At 43.4% G+C, this 22368-nt stretch overlaps 6 gene segments (V, D, J or C); 3 read left to right on the forward strand and 3 right to left on the reverse strand.

Annotated features, from left to right (window-relative positions):
* The first annotated feature begins 910 nt into the window (after positions 1-910).
* LOC133460879 (Ig kappa-b4 chain C region-like) lies at positions 911-2152 on the forward strand. The segment is given in 3 exon segments: positions 911-931; positions 1013-1094; positions 1779-2152. Coding segments are annotated over 3 exon segments (426 nt in total).
* A 1008-nt stretch (positions 2153-3160) lies between these two features.
* On the reverse strand, positions 3161-3642 carry LOC133460880 (Ig kappa chain V region 3381-like). The segment is given in 2 exon segments: positions 3161-3483; positions 3591-3642. Coding segments are annotated over 2 exon segments (375 nt in total).
* Positions 3643-5826: 2184 nt separating this feature from the next.
* Positions 5827-7519, forward strand: LOC133460881 (Ig kappa-b4 chain C region-like). The segment is given in 3 exon segments: positions 5827-5841; positions 6432-6513; positions 7197-7519. Coding segments are annotated over 3 exon segments (420 nt in total).
* Positions 7520-9062: 1543 nt separating this feature from the next.
* LOC133460882 (Ig kappa chain V region 2717-like) lies at positions 9063-9544 on the reverse strand. The segment is given in 2 exon segments: positions 9063-9385; positions 9493-9544. Coding segments are annotated over 2 exon segments (375 nt in total).
* A 7548-nt stretch (positions 9545-17092) lies between these two features.
* On the reverse strand, positions 17093-17574 carry LOC133460883 (Ig kappa chain V region 3368-like). The segment is given in 2 exon segments: positions 17093-17415; positions 17523-17574. Coding segments are annotated over 2 exon segments (375 nt in total).
* A 1568-nt stretch (positions 17575-19142) lies between these two features.
* LOC133460884 (Ig kappa-b4 chain C region-like) lies at positions 19143-20384 on the forward strand. The segment is given in 3 exon segments: positions 19143-19163; positions 19245-19326; positions 20011-20384. Coding segments are annotated over 3 exon segments (426 nt in total).
* The last annotated feature ends 1984 nt before the right edge of the window (positions 20385-22368 follow it).

Below are 22368 nucleotides of genomic sequence, written 5' to 3' on the forward strand. Positions count from 1 at the left end.
TATTAATAAATCATTCAAGTAAAAAATAAATCAAAGTAAACCAAAAAGTACCTGTAGGTTTAAATGTAGGGTGTCAGTCATGTATGCTGTGTGTGGGTGAATGAAGTATACTGAGTGCAAGTGTATACGCAGGAGGAAAGAATACTTAGTTCCCCATGGCAGGTGGAAACCCAGAACCAAGTCCAGGTCTGGGAGCAGCAAGAGACACAGCAGGACTAGAGAGTTAGTAATACACTGGCTCACAAAAACACAGGTGAGACCAATTGGGCTGAGGACCTGCCCACAACTTCCATCCAGGAAGCAGAATGGCCAATTAGTATGGATATATATATATATATATATATATATATATATATATATATATATATATATATATATATATATATATATATATATATATATATATATATATATATATATATATATATATATATATGTTGCTACCTTCCATCCATCCATTTGGTCTCAGCTGAAGTCTACAGTATTCCAGTTCTGTTCAGGTCAAAGGTCGTACTCCCTGAATAGTTCACAAGTTCTCAAAAGAAGTCATATTTTTTCATATTTATGATTCTTTTCACCATCTCTGTGTCACATTAAATAGATTTATTCTCCTCATGCATAAATTCCTGAGAATATCATTGCAACTAAACACTTTTATTACGTAACTGGACTGTTCAGTTTGTCTACTTTGTCTCTAAAGTGTCCTGCGTGACATCTACTATAGACTTCATATAAATGCCATTGATTATTTGAGTTCTACCTTGTTGCAAAAAAGAATATGGAGTTTTTACAAGTCACAAACTTTGGGAAGTTTTTCAATAAAAGTGTTATTTTCTGTCAAAAGTAAAAGGAAATTTAATTTAAAAAAATGTTGCATCGAAAAATAAAAATGAGTTTGGATCTGTGCTACATGTATAAATACATATTTGTGGTATTGGCTGTTGATTAGAAAAAAATGACATGTTTTGTAGAGTTTGTTTGTTTCAGAGTCAGAGAGCGTGTCTCTCTGCAGTCAGAGGTTTTTGTACGACGGTTTCATCAGTTTGTATCACTGTGGTACACGTTTGGTGGAGGAACCAGACTGGATGTTGGAAGTAAGTTCAAACTGTGTTTAAATTTAAAGAAATATTGTTACTTACCTTCAACATTTCTTCTTTACACTGTTGAAACCTTAAGTTTATCTATTTTAACAGTAGTTTTAGTTTCAGGTATCTACTGTATTGTTTATTTAATATCATGTAGTCTAAGTCAGAAGTCGAGTTGAGATATTCAGTAAAATATTGTTGTGGAATTACATTTTTCAAATATTTAGTGTTCAGAAAATATTTAATTGTTTCTCTAAAAGTTATCAGATGTCAAACATAAGAGTTGTTCAGTGATAACTTGAAATTCAGACTTCTTGCACAGATTCAGGATCAAATTGACTGATGAAAATGTTTAAAAACTGTGATCTCTTTTTCTTTCAGTTTTGTTTCACTTCATTTTATCGTTGCTTAGTTTTCTGATAAAAACCTTTATGATACGTTTGGAGGTTGTAGAGTGAGGTTTTTGTACTATTTTAATTTGTCACATTTCAGCTGAAACATGATCATGATTCTCTGTGCTGATCTGCATGAGAGGTTTCTGAAAGGAAGTGAAACAATGTGTTTCTGAGTGACTGATGGAGCAGAAAACATCTGACAGAAACTTCTTCCAGTTCCAAACTCACCTCTCAGTTACGGTGTCCCAGTGTGTGTTGTTGGTGGTTCCTGTCCTCTAACCTGAGTGGTGTCTCCTAGGTGATGTCCGTCCCTCCCTGACAGTCCTGTCCAGTGGGGAGCTGCAGCAGGGGGCGGCCACACTCATGTGTCTGGCCAACAAGGGCTTCCCCTCAGACTGGAGTCTGTCCTGGAAGGTGGACGGCAGCAGCAGCAGCAGCAGCTGGGAGGAGAGCAGGAGCCCCGGGGTGCTGCAGGAGGACGGCCACTACAGCTGGAGCAGCACCCTGAGACTCCCTGCAGACCAGTGGACCAAGGCGCTCTCTGTGACCTGTGAGGCCACCCAGGGCTCCCAGACTCCAGTCTCAGAGACCCTGAGGAGAGACCAGTGCTCCCAGTCCTGACCTGACTCCCTGGGACTCTCAACCTGCTTTTACTCTTCTACTTCTCTCTCTCTCTGTTTCTTTTTCTCCTGAAATGTTTCAACAGTTATGTGTTCCTTCTTGTTGCATTGATGATGGTTTTAAACAATAAACTCATTATCAAGGTTATTTATGGTCATTGTGGTGATTTCAGTCCAGAACTTTACATGAAATCCAGAGTTATCACTTATGTGTTGGTACAATAAATATAAAAATACCCATGAAGTAATAAGTTTTATATTGTATCATACCTGAAAAACTGCTTAATAAAGAAATCCTGAGCTCATATACTGGAGTTTATTAAATTAAATCCAATTAATTGGAAAAACAAGATTATAATTTACATTCAGCCATGACGGAGGTAAGTTCATCCAACGTTCATTTTAGATCAGATGAATAGTTTTTATATCCATACACCTCTCTGATGTCTTGACATATTTCAAATAAAATCTGTTGTCCTTGAAAGTTGATTTTCTTGAGCATGAACCCCAAATTTGGAGACAATAGTCTGAATCAGTTGTGTCTTTGTCATAAATAAAGACAAATTCTGATTAAATGTTTTCTTTAGGTTGTCTTATTTTGATGAAGCGCTTTATTTGGTTACGTCTGTTTGTTGGTAGAATATAAAGGAGAAAAGTTATTTTCTGAACTGCAAAACCATCTTTCTGTCATTTATTTTTCCACCTGGAACTCAAAGTCCACGTTCCAGCTAGTGGACGGGGCAGCTTGGTATCTCACACACTCTTTCACCATTCAGGTAAAAAAAAGAAGAAAAAAGAAATGTTGGAATCATAAAATAAAGTAAGGTAAAGTAAGAAGCCGTAATCAGTTAATATATTGATGGAAATTTATTATTTGTGTGTGTGTGTGTGTGTGTGTGTGTGTGTGTGTGTGTGTGTGTGTGTGTGTGTGTGTGTGTGTGTGTGTGTGTGTGTGCGTGCGTGCGTGCGTGGGTGTGTGTGTGCGTGTGTGTGTTCAGTGAAGTGTATCAGTTCAGTTTCTGTTCAGTCTGACTGAGGGAGGTTTTTGTACGACTGTTTTTCACTGTGTGAACACGTCTTTGCTGTTGATGTGGTGATAACTCTGACAGTAATAAACTGCTGCATCTTCAGCCAGAACTCCACTGATGGTCAAAGTGAAGTCAGACTTTGATCCACCATCTGTAAAACGACTTGGTGTTCCTGATACTCGACTACCAACATAATAAAAGAGCAGTTTAGGAGTTCCTCCATCTCTCTGTTGGTACCAGGCTAAATAGTTGGAGTTATAAACATTCTGACTGGTTTTACATCTGATGGTGACGGAGCCTCCCAGAGCAGGAGTCACTGATCCAGGCTGAGTCACTGTGACCTGACCTCTGGACTCTGAGGAAACAGAGACACAAACAGAAAACAGCTTCATGGTTTTGTCAGCTTCATTTCAGAGGGACAGATGTTCATAGAGGAGAGGAGTTGGATTCTCTGGACTTTACCTGTGAAGCAGCAGCAGAGGAGAGTCCAGATGAGGACGCAGATCAGAGTCATGTTTTTGATGAGGAGGATTTCTGTGTCTTCTGTTGTCATGAAGGACAGCTGTCAGTCATCCAGAGTTCAAGTGTCAGGACTATAAACTCTCCCAGATCACTGGAGCGTGGTGCTGCTGATGCAAAGTGCTTCTATGGAAATGTTCCCACTGACTCCAGCAGAGACTTCATAACTCTCATGATGATGATGATGATGATGATGATGATGATGATGATGATGATGATGATGATGATGATGATGATGATGATGATGATGTTCATCAATAGATCAATAGGTTCACACTATCAAGAAGGTATAAAGTTTTACAACATATGTTTAAATAAATTTGATACAGATTAACTCTTCAGAATGTTTTCTTTTATTATCTGTTAATTTCTTGGGAGTAGGAAAGATTGCTGACTCAGCATTTATACAATGAAGCCATTTTTGAAAAAGATGATTAAACTTTTCTCTGCTGCAGGAGGTTATAATATTTGATGCATAGTTCTAAGATTATTAAGGAAACGGTTCTGAATGAATTTGTAACCTTCTGTGCTGAAATGGTCAGATTTCAATTATCTGACATTTTTAAATCCACAATAGTCATTATCTTATTTCCCTCCTGGACAAACAGGAGTAATTTGCTCTAAATTTTGTCGACCTCTAAAAGTCATGAAATAAAATGATAAGAAAAGAGGTAAAATAATAGAAAGCACAAATTGTTAAAATGTAAGGGCAGTAAAGTACAGCAGGTAAACAGTGATTTGGGATGCCTCAATTCCCGGGCCTCTAACCCAGCTCTATCCGTACACCCGTCGATGCTACGGTGGAGTCGCCACACTCAGACTTTTCTGTTTCTTTTTTTTTTTTTTCCTTACCTTGTATGCACACATATTAATGGTTAATACCATGCTGGTAAGAACCTAAGGCATATATATATGTGCATTGTTACTATATTTAATATATGTACATATATATACGCATACATACGCATACACATACATATATATACACATACAAACCCCAATTTTTTTATTTCTTTTTGGGTGGGGGGGGGGGGGGGGGGTGACAACCGCTGCTAATCCAGGATGCGAGAACACACATGGAGGCGCACGTCGAGCACTGGAAATCTGCAACAAAACAAAAAAAAAAAACAGAACAGACACAAAACCGGCACGGAACCGGCAGAAACACGAACAGCAACCATCCCAAGTCTCGAGTCTCGAGATCCAATCACAATCTGAACCCGGAACCCAGGCCACCAGAAACCCCACAGAGGGCGAGAAGAGGGCGGGATGAAACCCACCCCCAGCAAGCCCCCCCCCCGCCTCTGGCGGTGGCCGAGGGGACCCGCGGGCGGGGCTCCCATGACTCCGGGAAGAGACAGCCAGGGATCCCACGGTGGCGGACCGCTACCCAGGCAAACCCCGGCCACCCGGTCCGGGCCGGACATGAGGCCAGGAGGCCCTCACCCCCCAGGCCAACGACCCCCACCGGGCGAGGGGCCAGCCTGCCCGGAGAGACAGAACCACCCCGGCCGCCGACGCAGGCAGGGGCACCCGCCCCCACGAAAGTGGCCCTCCAGGACCAGAGGGGCTGCAGAGGCAGCGGGGGGGACCGGAGACGAGCCGGAGAGAGGGAACCCCCCAACAGGGCGAGACCCGCGCGGGCCCGACAACGGAGAGCCCCAGACCCAGGCATCCCTTTCATCCATCCATTCACCCACCCTATTCCTATAATAGTTGTTTCTATACGGTCAAAACGTACAAAGACTGGGTCAAATACAGTATTAGAAAGTAAAGTAGTAGTAGTAGTACGTTTTAATATAGTGTATACTTTTGTTGTTTCCATCCATCCATCCATCCATCCATCCATCCATCCATCCATCCATCCATCCATCCATCCATCCATCCATCCATCCATCCATCCATCCATCCATCCATCCATCCATCCATCCATCCACCTGGTCTCAGGGATCAGCTGAAGTCTACAGTATTCCAGTTCTGTTCAGGTCAAAGGTCGTACTCCCTGAATAGGTCACCAGTTCTCAAAAGAAGTCATATTTTTTATATTTATGATTCTTTTCACCACCTCTGTGTCACAGTAAATAGATTTCTTCTCCTCATGCATAAATCCCTCACATGAAAATCACGTGAATGAAATCCAACTGATATTTGAGTTTTAGTTTGTTGCACAAATAGGAGTATGGAGTTTCTACAAGTGACAAACTTTGGGACGTTTTTCAAGAAAAGTGTTTGTTTCTGTCAAAAGAAAAATAAGTTTTCAATTAAAAAAATGTGACATAGAAAATAAGAATGAGCTTCGATATGTGCTTCATGTATAAATAGATATTTGTGGTATTAGCTGTTGAATAGAAAAAAATGACATGTTTCATAGAGTTTGTTTGTTTCAGAGTCAGAGAGCGTGTCTCTGCAGTCAGAGGTTTTTGTACGACGGTTTCATCAGTTTGTATCACTGTGGTGGACTTTTGGTGGAGGAACCAGACTGGGTGTTGGAAGTAAGTTTATATTAAAATAATGCTTTATTTCAGGACATAGTTTTATTCTCCTTTTGTCTCTTCTTTCAAGGAGCTGTTATGTGTCCTTCTGCTAGGTTTTGTTTTTGGAGACTTTTTTTACTTTATTAAGATATACAGATTTTATTCTATATAGGACTTTAGAAAGAAATCTCACATATCATGATGGTCTAAAGGGACTAAAGTGTTTGTTTCATTTGTTGTAATTTATTCAATATCATAGTTTGTAGCTTTAGTTGAGTGTAGCAGAGTCAGAGAGCGTGTCTCTCTGCAGTCAGAGGTTTTTGTACGACGGTTTCATCAGTTTGTATTACTGTGGTACACGTTTGGTGGAGGAACCAGACTGGATGTTGGAAGTAAGTTCAAACTGTGTTTAAATATAAAGGAATATTGTTACTTACCTTCAACATTTCTTCTTTAAACTGTTGAAACCTTATGTTTATCTATTTTAACAGTAGTTTTAGTATAAGGTATCTATTGTTTATTTGATATCATGTAGTCTAAGTTAGAAGTCGAGTTAAGATATTCAGTAAAATCTTCCTGTGGAATTACATTTTTAAACTATTTAATGTCGAGAAAAGATGAAATGTAATTGTTTCTCTAAAAGTTATCAGATGTCAAACATAAGAGTTGTTCAGTGATAACTTGAAATTCAGACTTCATGCACAGATTCAGGGTAAAATTGACAGATCAAAATGTTTAAAACTTGTGATCTCTTTTTCTGTCAGTTTTGTTTCACTTAATTTTATTGTTGCTTAGTTTTCTGATAAAAACTTTTATGGTAAGTTGGAGGTTGTAGACTGAGGTTTTTGTACTATTTTAATTTGTCATATTTCAGTTGAAACATGATCATGATTCTCTGTGCTGATCTGCATGAGAGGTTTCTGAAAGGAAGTGAAACAATGTGTTTCTGAGTGACTGATGGAGCAGAAAACATCTGACAGAAACTTCTTCCAGTTCCAAACTCACCTCTCAGTTACGGTGTCCCAGTGTGTGTTGTTGGTGGTTCCTGTCCTCTAACCTGAGTGGTGTCTCCTAGGTGATGTCCGTCCCTCCCTGACAGTCCTGTCCAGTGGGGAGCTGCAGCAGGGGACGGCCACACTCATGTGTCTGGCCAACAAGGGCTTCCCCTCAGACTGGAGTCTGTCCTGGAAGGTGGACGGCAGCAGCAGCAGCAGCAGCTGGGAGGAGAGCAGGAGCCCCGGGGTGCTGCAGGAGGACGGCCACTACAGCTGGAGCAGCACCCTGAGACTCCCTGCAGACCAGTGGACCAAGGTGCTCTCTGTGACCTGTGAGGCCACCCAGGGCTGCCAGACTCCAGTCTCAGAGACCCTGAGGAGAGACCAGTGCTCCCAGTCCTGACCTGACTCCCTGGGACTCTCAACCTGCTTTTACTCTTCTACTTCTCTCTCTCTCTGTTTCTTTTTCTCCTGAAATGTTTCAACAGTTATGTTTTCCTTCTTGTTGTATTGATGATGGCTTTAAACAATAAACTCATTCACAAGGTTATTTATGGTCATTGTGCTGATTTCAGTCCAGTACTTTACATGAAATCCATAGTTATCACTTATGTGATGTTACAATAAATATATAAATACCCTTAAAGTAACAACATTTAGATTGAATCATTCCTGAAAAACTGCTAAAGAAAGAAATCCTGAGTTCATATACTGCAGTTCATTATATCTTATACAATTAATTGGAAAAGCAAGATCATAATTTACATTCAGCCATGACGGAGGTAAGTTCATCCAACGTTCATTATAGATCAGATGAATCGTTTTTATATCCATACACCTCTCTGATGTCTTGACATATTTCAAGTAAAATCATTTGTCCTTGAAAGTTGATTTTCTTGAGCATAAACCCCAAAATTGGAGACAATAATCTGAATCAGTTGTGTCTTTGTCATAAATGATGTCACATTCTGATGAAATGTTTTCATGGGAATCATAAGTTTCCTAAGTCTTCTCCAAAAAAGACTTTTATGACTCTGTGAGAAGGTGAACATGTCCACTTCTCCCCTTCATGAACTCCTGGACTTCTATTTCATCAATGTGTGCTGGTCACTGTCATGGTTGGGATTCTGTTTTCAGTTTTGTCAACATGGTGTTGTATTAAAGACTTTTCATCCTCCATCTTTCATGTGTCATGTGTCCATAAACCGGTTTGTACAGTTAGTTACCTTGATACCTTCTCTGTGTTTGTCTCTTGTCCACGTCCCATTACGGATGTGTCTCCACAGTGGGACAGGGTTTTTATATTATTCCCACTAGTGGAGGGGCCAAGACACGAGGTGGAACAGGGGAAGTTGTGGAGCTAATTCTTGCTAATTTAGTGTCATTTTGCACGTTGGGGATTTTCCTGGTTTGTAATATTTAGGTTTGGAGTAATCATAGGGAATTGTATTAGGTTGTCTTATTTTGCTGAAGCGCTTTATTTGGTTACGTCTGTTTGTTGGTAGAATATAAAGGAGAAAATATGTTTTCTGAACTGCAAACCATCTTTCTGTCATTTATTTTTCCACCTGGAACTCAAAGGCCACGTTCCAGCTAGTGGACGGGGCAGCTTGGTATCTCACACACTCTTTCACCATTCAGGTAAAAAAAAGAAGAAAAAAGAAACGTTGGAATCATAAAATAAAGTATAGGTAAAGTAAGAAGCCGTAATCAGTTAATATATTGATGGAAATGTATTATTTATGTGTGTGTGTGTGTGTGTGTGTGTGTGTGCGTGTGTGTGTGTGTGTGTGTGTGTGTGTGTGTGTGTGTGTGTGTGTGTGTGTGTGTGTGTGTGTGTGTGTGTGTGTGTGTGTGTGTGTGTGTGTGTGTGTGTGTGTTCAGTGAAGTGTATCAGTTCAGTTTCTGTTCAGTCTGACTGAGGGAGGTTTTTGTACGACTGTTTTTCACTGTGTGAACACGTCTTTGCTGTTGATGTGGTGATAACTCTGACAGTAATAAACTGCTGCATCTTCAGCCTGAACTCCACTGATGGTCAGAGTGAAGTCAGAGTTTGATCCACCATCTGTAAAACGACTTGGTGTTCCTGATACTCGACTACCAACATAATAAAAGAGCAGTTTAGGAGTTCCTCCATCTCTCTGTTGGTACCAGGCTAAATAGTTGGAGTTATAAACATCCTGACTGGTTTTACAGCTGATGGTGACGGAGCCTCCCAGAGCAGAAGTCACTGATCCAGGCTGATTCACTGTGACCTGACCTCTGGACTCTGAGGATACAGAGACACAAACAGAAAACAGATTCATGGTTTTGTCAGCTTCATTTCAGAGGGACAGATGTTCATAGAGGAGAGGAGTTGGATTCTCTGGACTTTACCTGTGAAGCAGCAGCAGAGGAGAGTCCAGATGAGGACGCAGATCAGAGTCATGTTTTTGATGAGGAGGATTTCTGTGTCTTCTGTTGTCATAAAGGACAGCTGTCAGTCATCCAGAGTTCAAGTGTCAGGACTATAAACTCTCCCAGATCACTGGAGCGTGGTGCTGCTGATGCAAAGTGCTTCTATGGAAATGTTCCCACTGACTCCAGCAGAGACTTCATAACTCTGATGATGATGATGATCATCAATAGATCAATAGGTTCACAATATCAAGAAGGTGTAAAGTTTTACAACATGTGTTTAAACAAATTTGATACAGATGAACTCATCAGAATGTTTTCTTTTATTATCTGTTAATTTCTTGAGAGTAGGAAATATTGCTGACTCAGCATTTATACAATAAAAAATGATGATTAAACTTTTCTCTGCTGCAGGAGGTTATAATATTTGGAGCGTGGTGCTGCTGATGCAAAGTGCTTCTATGGAAATGTTCCCACTGACTCCAGCAGAGACTTGTTATATCTCTTTTTTGTTCATTATTTCTGATTTTGAGACTGAATCATCTATCAATTCTGTGAATTAGAATATGTCTGTAGTCAATAATTCAAGTTTGGGGATTTTCTTGTGTATAGAATTTGCCTAAAACCTTTTTTTAGTATTTAACTTGAACACAAATTCACAAATAACATGCGTTTATGTGTAATGGGGAGATGCTACTAGACTCTGAGATTACTTTGTGAATAAAATCCATTTAGCTGTCCTGGACAGCTATCATTAGTCACATTTTTAAGACTTTCAAGTCCTGCAGTGGCAGCTTAAAACTTCATTCTGCGCTTATAGAACTTTCCTTACATTTCAGACGTACAGATATTCAGATTTACAAAAGTAAAATGTTCTCTGATAAAGGATTGAGCAACCAGTCTCAGACAACAAATATCCATCCACCCAGCATTTTGAATTCCTTCTATCAGAACTCTCTCCCTCTTATCAGAGAGGTTACCACACCAGAGCAACACAGCCCACATCTGGATCTGGAAAATGCTGCAGTGTTTTTTTAAGTCGTGTAATTGTCAATCTGTAAACATACGGACACAAAGCCACACTGGTCATTCGTGTACAAGACATGTGTCTGTGCTGCCTGCTCACTGAGACCAGTGTGCTCACCAAGCACTAAACTCCACCTGGTGGTGACTGTTAGGAACTACAAACAATGGCCGGGTTTCCCAGATCCAACCTCTCTTAAGGATTTAAGAAGGTTCCAAAGAAGGTTTGAACTAAGAGACAACCCTAAGATACGGGTGTTTCCCAGATTACTTCTTAACACCGTCCTTTAGTTTCGCTCTTTCAGACGCTCTTTGGAGCAGCTGTCCGGTTCTGAAACCAAATCAATCGATGCCAGGCAAATCGATCACCGATCACTATCAGCGCATTTTCACATGCAGCACTGCTGCCTAACGCACTAATTCACTGCTGCCTGTGCGTTATAATAAAAAATTAAGATGATAAATATAATTCAATGACCCTTTTTCATCCAAACGGTGCGTTACTCCGTTATTTCTGGCTACAGTGAGGCTTTTTTTCCCCACACGCTGAAACCGGGAGGAAACGGGGTGGGCGTATGTGTGCGTTCAAAAACATGAGCCAAGAGAAGGCGAGTTTCGCAAATCGCAACGTGGAATTACAGCAATCCCTGGTTTTTCGCAGGGGTTATGTTCCAAAAAGAACCTGTGATAAGTGAAATTCTTTTTACAATTATAGAGGGCTTCTAATTGCGGAGATCATCCCCGCCACGCACGTATTCCACTGCTCTTCTGATGCTGCATCCCGACTCTGCAGCGTCTTTTTCTCCTAAAGCCGCGGTGTAGCTGTGTTTTTTCAAGAGAAGAAAATAGTTATGGGTCGTTGTCTTCGCTCTTTTTTCTTCTGGGCAAAAAGATTCTTTAATATAAACCGACACCATTGATTATATTTGAGACTGTAATGAACGATTCATCAAAGGCCGTTCTTCAGCTGCTGCTTCCCTGTCATCACATAGGTGCGCTTGGGCAGGAGGATCGGTGTGACGGCTGCCTGACAGCCCGGTCCGACAGCACATCCAGGGGACTGAAGTGCTGACGCACGAATGCGTTCATAAAAACAGTTCTGCTTCGCGCACGGTGACGCGGTTGATTTGCAGCGAGAATATGCTGTATAGCAGCCAAATTATCAAATAAATGATATTCATGATGATCGTTTTATTTGTGCGTAATGCTTAAAGTATATACAGGAACACACTTGTTATTCCTTATTTTTCTTTTTTTTCCCCCTTTGCTGTCACCAATAAATGCTAAACAATATAAATCTAAAGTATAAAATAGATAAAAATTTGTGCGGGGTGCATTGTTTTAATATCTCATTGCTTGGTGTGATATTGATTTGCCTGACGCGGCTGGATCTGTGAGTCTTTGTTCACTAAGATGGTTGTAAAGACTGGGTCAGCAGCATCTTTCATTTCCTTCTTAATGAAAGAGATACTTAAGCTAAGAGCGACTCTGGGAAACGCGATTTTCTTTCACAGGCTCCTTAAGAAGGTTTGAAAGAAGTCTTTCGCTGTTAAGAACTACTTAACTGATCTGGGAAACCCGGCCAATTACAGTTTCCCTGAAGCAATGCACTGAATCTGTGGAGAATAAATGCACATGACTGAGCAGCAATCCTAAGAGCACTGAGAAATAAATATACAGGAAGTGTTTTACAGTTTAAACTATTAGAACTGAAGATGTAACTTCTGTTCAAGCATTAATGACTCCTAAAGAATTATATTTCTTTTTTAGAAAACGGATCCGGTACTCGTTGTGAACTGAGGGATCCCTTTTACCACTGAAGTACATGAACAAGACTATTTCAACTGATACTGACAGTAATGATTATGACGTGTTGGTCACCTTTAGTTTGGTTACTTGATAGTCTGAACAACCCTGCAGCGGAAGGTCACACGCCTCATTTCACCACCTTACTGATGTATGAAAATAAGAGTCTGGGTTCTCTCCACGAAACCAATGAGGCAACAATATCGGTTTTACATAATTACATTAGGATTTCTTAAATCACCTACAGAAACCAAGCAGGAGCATCAATAATGTCCATGGGTCAGTTTGGCTGGGTAATTAATTCATTATTATTACAGTGTCAGAATCCAGAATAAACATTGTTTATATCTCATTTGCTCTGTTACCAACCATTTAAATCAATATTGAGTGCAATGGTGTTCTTTACATCTTACATATTGATTTATTGAGAATAATTCACACATTTTCTTAAAAAAAAATCAATGTTAAAACTTTTCTTTTATACATTAATTTTCCATTGGAGTTACCTGCATATAAAATACATTAGATCTACATGACATTAGTTTGGTTTCAAGCACAAACCCTGATTCTTCTCTGAGGCTCCTAAACCAGCTTTCCAGTATAAACCTGCATGTTCAGTTCAGAGGTGTTTCCATAACTTGCTCCCCAGATGTTTATTCAGTTTTTAGCTTGTTTAGAAGACATATACTACCCCCTGGGGGGCGGTGGGTGGGGCCGCGGGGCCCTGTCCCTAGCCGGTGGGGGCCTTGGGGGTCTATGGGGGGGGTTGCCTCATGGCGGTGGGGGGGGTGGCTGGGGAGGGCTCGGGCGGGGGGCTGTGGCTTGGGCGTCTCCGGGCCTCCCGGGGGGGGCTGGGCCGTGGACGTGGGGGTCCCACTCGGAGGGCCCGGCCCTGCCTGGGTGGGGGGTGGCTGTCTGCGCTGGGGGGGCATTGCTGCCTTGGTCCTCCGTCGCTGGGCGGGGGCCAAGTGCCCCTGCGGATGTGGGGACTCCGTGACCCTTGGGTTGTCCGCCGGCGTGGCCTCGGGAGGGGGTGGGGCCGGGTCCGGGGATCGGGCCTCCCCTGACCGGGGGGTGCACTGGCGGGCGCGGCGGCGGGGTGGCACCATTCCCAGGTGTCTATGTCTTATGTTGTCAGTATGAATGGGAGGATGTTGGACCGTTTCCCCCTCCGTCTGGGGGCTCCGGCGGCGCCGGGGGCGCCCGTGGAGGTACGGTGGGGCCCTGGCCCGGCTCAGAGGGCCGGCCCCCGTCTACTGGATGGCCGGTGGGGGGACGCGGGTGTCTTATCAGGGCCGGCTTTGCTGGTCCTGCTTCCTGGCTTCGGCCTCCGCTCCCCCTCCTTCCCCCCCTACACGATTCATACGCACATAGGCGAAGGGCGGGGGGTCCGGGTCGTGGGGGGCACTGTCCCGCGTGGCCCGGCACTCCCCGCCTCACGGTTTTAACAGCAAAATAGACACTGCACATTCAACACTTAATAAATACATTTGACAAGGACACGTAGTTCGGGAGGGGGGGGGTCGGTGTCAATCGATACTTGGCCCTCCCCCTCCCTGTTTTTATGGCATTAATCACATGCACTCAACACCAGGGGCGGGAGGGGGTCCCACATCACCCGCGTTCCCTCACCGGCCTGGGATAGGTGGGTCGGGTTACCCGGGCCTGGCGGGGCTCGCCGTGCAGCCTGGGGTGCCTTCTGGCGGTGCTGGACCCCCCCGGGGAGGGGGAAACGGTGCGTGATTGTGTGTCTGTGTCGGTGAGAATGCGGTATGGAAGGGTCCTGCCATGGAGGATTTGAGGCTCCATCGGCAGGACATCAAAACTTAATAATTTATCAATATTATATTATACAAAGATGGTTATTATTATTATTATTATTATTATTATTATTATTATTATTATTATTATTATTATTATTATTAGTATTATTATTATGTATAGTATATCATATTATTATTATTAGTATAGATATCGGATAGTTGAATGGATGAATGAATGGGATGCCTGGGTCTGGGGCCCTCCGTTGTCGGGCCTGCACGGGTGTCGCCTTGTTGGGGGGTTCCCTCTCTCCGGGCCCGTCTCCGGTCCCCCCCGCTGCCTCTGCGGCGGGGCACCCCTCTTGTCTTGGAGGGCCACTTTCGTGGGGGGCGGGTGCGCCTGCCCGCGTCGGCGGCCGGGGCGGCTCTGTCTCTCCGGGCAGGCTGGCCCCCTGCCGGGTGGGGGTCGTTGGCCTGAAGGGTGAGGGCCTCCTGGCCGCATGTCCGGCCCGGACCGGGTGGCCGGGGATTGCCTGGGTCGCGGTCCGCCGCCGCGGGATCCCTGGCTTCTTCTTCCCGCACCGTGGGGGCCCCTCGGCCGCCGGGGGGGGGGGCCTCGCAGGCGGTGGGTTGCCTCCCTCCTACTTCTCCCCTCTGTGGGGTTGCCGGTGGCCTGGGTTCCGGGCTCTTCCGTGTCGGCCTCTGGTCTCGCGGGTGGCGGGGTTGCTCCCCCCCCTCCCCCACTATAGATACACTTCAGGTGGAGCTTTGTTTGGTTTATTACACACACACACACACACACACACACACACACACACACACACACACACACACACACACACACACACACACACACACACACACACACACACACATATATAGTCACTTAGTCACACGCATACACACACACAAAAAAAAAAGAAGACATATGCCACCAGCCTTTCACATACTGGTACATTGTAAATGTAACCTGGGTGACAGAGTGGAAACTGTTCTATCTTCTTGTCCCACACTGTCCCGTTACCTTGTCTTCCTCCCATCTGATAACCTGATTATTAACTGGGATTACTTTGGAGAAAGTATATAAAGTCTCCCCAAACATTGTGGAAACAGGCTCTGTATCCCCCGACCTCGCTGCTGATTCACCCCTTAACTTCAGCCAGGTTCAGGACCCCCTTATGTGCATGTAAATGTATTTCATCCGGATCCAGAAACTTCTCCCCCAAAACTCTCCTGGGGCCTCATTTATAAAGCTTGCATGCGCACAAAACATGGCTTGAAAGACGCGCACACCACCTTCTACTCAAAGGTTGAGATCTAAAAAAAAAAAACGTACCGAAAAATGTGTGTATCCCTACGGCAACCCTGACCCTCCCGTAGGAACTGTCTTAAGATATGGGGAACTGGTGACGCAGGCGGTGAGGTGGTGAAATGAAGCCAGATTCATGTCATGCTGTTAATGTCATCACATATCAGACTTATAATATAATAGTGCTGATCGTGTCCTTCTGTGTTTGAAGCCCAGCGTCAGTCAGGACTCTGGTGCTCCTGCTGCTGCAGCCGCGGTGCAGGACACGCCGGGAACCTCCTCGTCACTCACCGCTTCCAACCGTAGAGTGACTGAGGACAGAACAAAATAGTGCCGGGCCACTCTACGGAGCCCCTAAAGGGACACAGATTTTTTTATATTTATAATGACTTTTACACACGCGTGAAACCTTTACGCGTACGCGTAAAGTCTAAATTATGGTTCCGCGTTAAAACGACGCAGAGCCTACGCCATAGGTACGCGGTGACGTGCACCTACGCCGTAGGCTCTGCGTTGGTGTAACACGGAACCATAATTCAGCCTTAAATGTTTCACGCATGCATGTAAAACTCATTATATATATAAAAAAAATCTGTGTCCCTTTAGGGGCTCCGTACCTCTTGGCCTCCACCTTCAAATCACACCACTTTGCGTTTAGCGCAGCAACAACGTGCTGCCACTCACTCGGTTTATTTTATACTATTTATATACTATTTATACTATAATATTTATACTGTGTCCACCAAATAATGTCGTTTTCCTGGCCTCCACCTCATCCACAACATCTTGATCTCAGTCTCCGTGAAATTTAGTGGCACGGTGGCTCGACACGTCTCATTCATCCTGACGCGCAGCAGAAACAGGCAGCAGGAAGCCGCTGCGCATGCTCAGCAGGCTCATTTATATGCAAATACAGTTATCATGTACTTTGCTTTGCCCATTCATGGTATGAAGTGGGCATGTACAGGCCTGGATATGAGGCGAATTCACATGCGCAACCTTCCAGCTGAACTGGGATTTATAAAGTGAACATTGCGTGCAAGTGTGCGTGCACACGGTTTTATAAATCCAGATTTTTTTGTGCGCACTACATTTTCGGCTTTTGGGCGCACGTACACTATTAGTATGAATCCTACGCACTCTTTTAAAAATGAGGCCCCTGGTCATTTGAAGAATGGTTTTCTGTATTGAGTTGGGCATGACTGACGAATCGGACTCAACGTGTGTCAAACAAGTCACTTCCATCGCAGTGGGTCCTGGCACGGTCTCTCTACTGATCTCTATTTGAGGATGAAAACCACTGTGATCCTGAATTTATTGATGTGAACGACTTGCTTAGAGGATTATAAACAGCAGTTTTATTAATTTGGTTCATAATCTAATGAATCCACAATGAATGTGTTTTGATAATGATTACACCTAAAATGTTTACATGAAGACATTTTAGAGTCTTCGTTTTGCAGTCAACACTTACTGTAAAACGATTGAGGTTTTTGTTTTTATAACACTTCTCGAGTACGTATGCGTGTGTGTGTGTGTGTGTGTGTGTGTGTGTGTGTGTGTGTGTGTGTGTGTGTGTGTGTGTGTGTGTGTGTGTGTGTGTGTGTGTGTTCAGTGAAGTGTATCAGTCAGTTCAGTTTCTGTTCAGTCTGACTGAGGGAGGTTTTTGTACGACTGTTTTTCACTGTGTGAACAACCACTGACTGTTGATGTTGAATTCACCCTGACAGTAATAAACTGCTGCATCTTCAGCCTGAACTCCACTGATGGTCAAAGTGAAGTCAGAGTTTGATCCACCATCTGTAAAACGACTTGGTGTTCCTGATACTCGACTACCAACATAATAAAAGAGCAGTTTAGGAGTTCCTCCATCTCTCTGTTGATACCAGGATAGATCAGTTCCACCATCTACTCTGTGACTGGTTTTACATGTGATGGTGACGGAGCCTCCCAGAGCAGAAGTCACTGATCCAGGCTGAGTCACTGTGACCTGACCTCTGGACTCTGAGGAAACAGAGACACAAACAGAAAACAGATTCATGGTTTTGTCAGCTTCATTTCAGAGGGACAGATGTTCATAGAGGAGAGGAGTTGGATTCTCTGGACTTTACCTGTGAAGCAGCAGCAGAGGAGAGTCCAGATGAAGACGCAGATCAGAGTCATGTTTTTGATGAGGAGGATTTCTGTGTCTTCTGTTGTCATGAAGGACAGCTGTCAGTCATCCAGAGTTCAAGTGTCAGGACTATAAACTCTCCCAGATCACTGGAGCGTGGTGCTGCTGATGCAAAGTGCTTCTATGGAAATGTTCCCACTGACTCCAGCAGAGACTTCATAACTCTGATGATGATGATGATGATCATCAATAGATCAATAGGTTCACACTATCAAGAAGGTATCAAGTTTTACAACATATCTTTAAACAAATTTGATACAGATTAACTCTTCAGAATGTTTTCTTTTATTATCTGTTAATTTCTTGGGAGTAGGAAAGGTTGCTGACTCAGCATTCATACAATGAAGCCATTTTAGAAAATGGCTAAACTTTTTCTGCTGCAGGAGGTTATAATATTTGATGCATAGGTGTGAAATGTTCAGATTTCATTTTTACAGTTTTAAATCAACAAGAGTGTCATTATTATATTTCTCTCCTGGACAAACAGAGTAATTTGCTCTAAATTGTCGACCCGTAAACCTCCTAGCCGGATTTTTGCATTAACTCAAGCTCATGTTAATGTACAGTTCATAAATTGCCTTTGTGTATTGTCACAAACCGGGCCAGTCGGTGACAAAAAGGGAGTCCACACATTGAGTATCAATTCAAAAAAAAATTAATTTTATTAATAAATCATTAAAGTAAAAAATTAAATCAAAGTAAACCAAAAAGTACCTGTAGGTTTAAATGTAGGGTGTCAGTCATGTATGCTGTGTGTGGGTGAATGAAGTAAACTGAGTGCAAGTGTTGTACGCAGGAGGAAAGAATACTTAGTTCCCCATGGCAGGTGGAAACCCAGAACCAAGTCCAGGTCTGGGAGCAGCAAGAGACACAGCAGGACTAGAGAGTTAGTAATACACTGGCTCACAAAAACACAGGTGAGACCAATTGGGCTGAGGACCTGCCCACAACTTCCACCCAGGAAGCAGAATGGCCAATTAGTAGGGAGATATATATATATATATATATATATATATATATATATATATATATATATATATATATATATATATATATATATATATATATATATATATATATATATGTTGCTACCTTCCATCCATCCATTTGGTCTCAGCTGAAGTCTACAGTATTCCAGTTCTGTTCAGGTCAAAGGTCGTACTCCCTGAATAGTTCACAAGTTCTCAAAAGAAGTCATATCTTTTCATATTTATGATTCTTTTCACCATCTCTGTGTCACAGTAAATAGATTTATTCTCCTCATGCATAAATTCCTGAGAATATCATTGCAACTAAACACTTTTATTACGTAACTGGACTGTTCAGTTTGTCTACTTTGTCTCTAAAGTGTCCTGCGTGACATCTACTATAAACTTCATATAAATGCCATTGATTATTTGAGTTTTACCTTGTTGCAAAAAAGAATCTGGAGTTTTTACAAGTCACAAACTTTGGGAAGTTTTTCAATAAAAGTGTTATTTTCTGTCAAAAGTAAAAGGAAATTTAATTTAAAAAAATGTTGCATCGAAAAATAAAAATGAGTTTGGATCTGTGCTACATGTATAAATACATATTTGTGGTATTGGCTGTTGATTAGAAAAAAATGACATGTTTTGTAGAGTTTGTTTGTTTCAGAGTCAGAGAGCGTGTCTCTCTGCAGTCAGAGGTTTTTGTACGACGGTTTCATGAGTTTGTATCACTGTGGTACACGTTTGGTGGAGGAACCAGACTGGATGTTGGAAGTAAGTTCAAACTGTGTTTAAATTTAAAGAAATATTGTTACTTACCTTCAACATTTCTTCTTTACACTGTTGAAACCTTATGTTTATCTATTTTAACAGTAGTTTTAGTTTCAGGTATCTACTGTATCGTTTATTTAATATCATGTAGTCTAAGTCAGAAGTCGAGTTGAGATATTCAGTAAAATATTGTTGTGGAATTACATTTTTCAAATATTTAGTGTTCAGAAAATATTTAATTGTTTCTCTAAAAGTTATCAGATGTCCAACATAAGAGTTGTTCAGTGATAACTTGAAATTCAGACTTCTTGCACAGATTCAGGATCAAATTGACTGATGAAAATGTTTAAAACCTGTGATCTCTTTTTCTTTCAGTTTTGTTTCACTTCATTTTATCGTTGCTTAGTTTTCTGATAAAAACTTTTATGATAAGTTTGGAGGTTGTAGAGTGAGGTTTTTGTACTATTTTAATTTGTCACATTTCAGCTGAAACATGATCATGATTCTCTGTGCTGATCTGCATGAGAGGTTTCTGAAAGGAAGTGAAACCATGTGTTTCTGAGTGACTGATGGAGCAGAAAACATCTGACAGAAACTTCTTCCAGTTCAAAACTCACCTCTCAGTTACGGTGTCCCAGTGTGTGTTGTTGGTGGTTCCTGTCCTCTAACCTGAGTGGTGTCTCCTAGGTGATGTCCGTCCCTCCCTGACAGTCCTGTCCAGTGGGGAGCTGCAGCAGGGGACGGCCACACTCATGTGTCTGGCCAACAAGGGCTTCCCCTCAGACTGGAGTCTGTCCTGGAAGGTGGACGGCAGCAGCAGCAGCAGCAGCTGGGAGGAGAGCAGGAGCCCCGGGGTGCTGCAGGAGGACGGCCACTACAGCTGGAGCAGCACCCTGAGACTCCCTGCAGACCAGTGGACCAAGGCGCTCTCTGTGACCTGTGAGGCCACCCAGGGCTCCCAGACTCCAGTCTCAGAGACCCTGAGGAGAGACCAGTGCTCCCAGTCCTGACCTGACTCCCTGGGACTCTCAACCTGCTTTTACTCTTCTACTTCTCTCTCTCTCTGTTTCTTTTTCTCCTGAAATGTTTCAACAGTTATGTGTTCCTTCTTGTTGTATTGATGATGGCTTTAAACAATAAACTCATTAACAAGGTTATTTATGGTCATTGTGGTGATTTCAGTCCAGTACTTTACATGAAATCCATAGTTATCACTTATGTGTTGATACAATAAATGTATAAATACCCATAAAGTAATGAGATTTAGATTGTATCATACCTGAAAAACTGCTAAAGAAAGAAATCCTGAACTCATGTACTGTAGTTTATTATATCTAATACAATTAATTAGAAAAACAAGATGTGACGGGCCAGACTAAGAGCGGTTCACAAAAGCCAATCATGAGGAAAAATAAATCGAGCACCGTAACGTCGCCCGGATCGGCGTCACCGGGGCCCCTCCCTGGAGCCAAGCCTGGGGTTGGGGCTCGTAGGCGAGCGCCTGGTGGCCGGGTCTTTGCCCGTGGGACCCGGCCAGGCTCAGCCCGAAACGGCGACGTGGGCCCGCCTTCCTGTAGGCCCACCACCCGCAGGAAGGACCGTGAGAGCCCGGTGCAATGTGGACTGGGTAGCAGTCATGGAGGGGTGCCTCGACGACCCAATCCCTGGACCAAAACCCTCGCAGTGGGGACATGGAATGTCACCTCGCTGGGAGGCAAGGAGCCGGACCTTGTGCGTGAGGTTGAGACATACCGACTAGAGATAGTCGGGCTCACCTCCACACATAGCTTGGGCTCTGGAACCCAGTTCCTTGAAAGGGGCTGGACCCTCCACTACTCTGGAGTTGCCGGTGTGGGCTTGGTTATAGAGACAGAGAGTGGGGACTTGGGGACGTGCTCATCCATCACCCAAGCCGAGGTCACTGAGGTGGTTCATAAGCTCATCAGTGGCAGGGCACCGGGGGTGGATGAGATTCGCCCTGAGTACCTCAAGTCTCTGGATGTCGTAGGGCTGTCTTGGTTGACACACCTCTGCGACATTGCATGGAGGAAGGGGACAGTACCGCTGGAGTGGCAAACCGGGGTGGTGGTCCCTCTTTTTAAAAAGGGGGACCGGAGAGTGTGTTCCAACTACAGGGGGATCACACTTCTCAGCCTCCCCGGGAAAGTCTACACCAGGGTACTGGAGAGGAGATTACGGCCGATAGTTGGACCTCGGATTCAGGAGGAACAATGCGGTTTTCGTCCCGGTCGCGGAACACTGGACCAGCTCTACACCCTCCGCAGGGTGCTCGAGGGTTTATGGGAATTTGCCCAACCAGTCTACATGTGTTTTGTGGATCTGGAGAAGGCATTTGACCGTGTCCCTCGTGACATTCTATGGGGGGTGCTCGGTGAGTATGGAGTCCGGGGCCCTCTATTAAGGGCTGTCCGGTCTCTGTATGATCGGAGCAGGAGTCTGGTTCCTATTGCCGGCAGTAGGTCAGACTTGTTCCCGGTGCATGTTGGACTCCGGCAGGGCTGCCCTTTGTCACCGGTCCTGTTCATAATTTTTATGGACAGGATTTCTAGGCGCAGTCAGGGGCCAGAGGGGATCCGGATTAGGAACCTCAGGATTTAATCTCTGCTTTTTGCGGATGATGTTGTCCTGTTGGTTTCATCGGACCGGGACCTTCAGCATGTGCAGTTATGCGGGAACGCCTCGGACTCCCCTCGGAAGAGCTGGAGGAAGTGTCTGGGGTGAAGGAAGTCTGGGCATCTCTGCTGAGGCTGCTGCCACCGCGACCCGGGAACGGATAAAGCGTCGGACGATGGATGGATGGATGGAAAAAAACAAGATCATAATTGACATTCAGCCATGACGGAGGTAAGTTAATCCAACGTTCATTTTAGATCAGATTAATTATTCTTATATCCACACACCTCTCTGATGTTTTGACATATTTCAGATAAAATCTGTTGTCCTTGAAAGTTGATTTTCTTGAGCATGAATAGTCTGAATCAATTGTGTCTTTGTCATAAATGATGACAAATTCTCATTAAATGT

This window comes from Cololabis saira, chromosome 15, assembly GCF_033807715.1.
Source record: "Cololabis saira isolate AMF1-May2022 chromosome 15, fColSai1.1, whole genome shotgun sequence".
Lineage (NCBI taxonomy): Eukaryota > Metazoa > Chordata > Actinopteri > Beloniformes > Belonidae > Cololabis > Cololabis saira.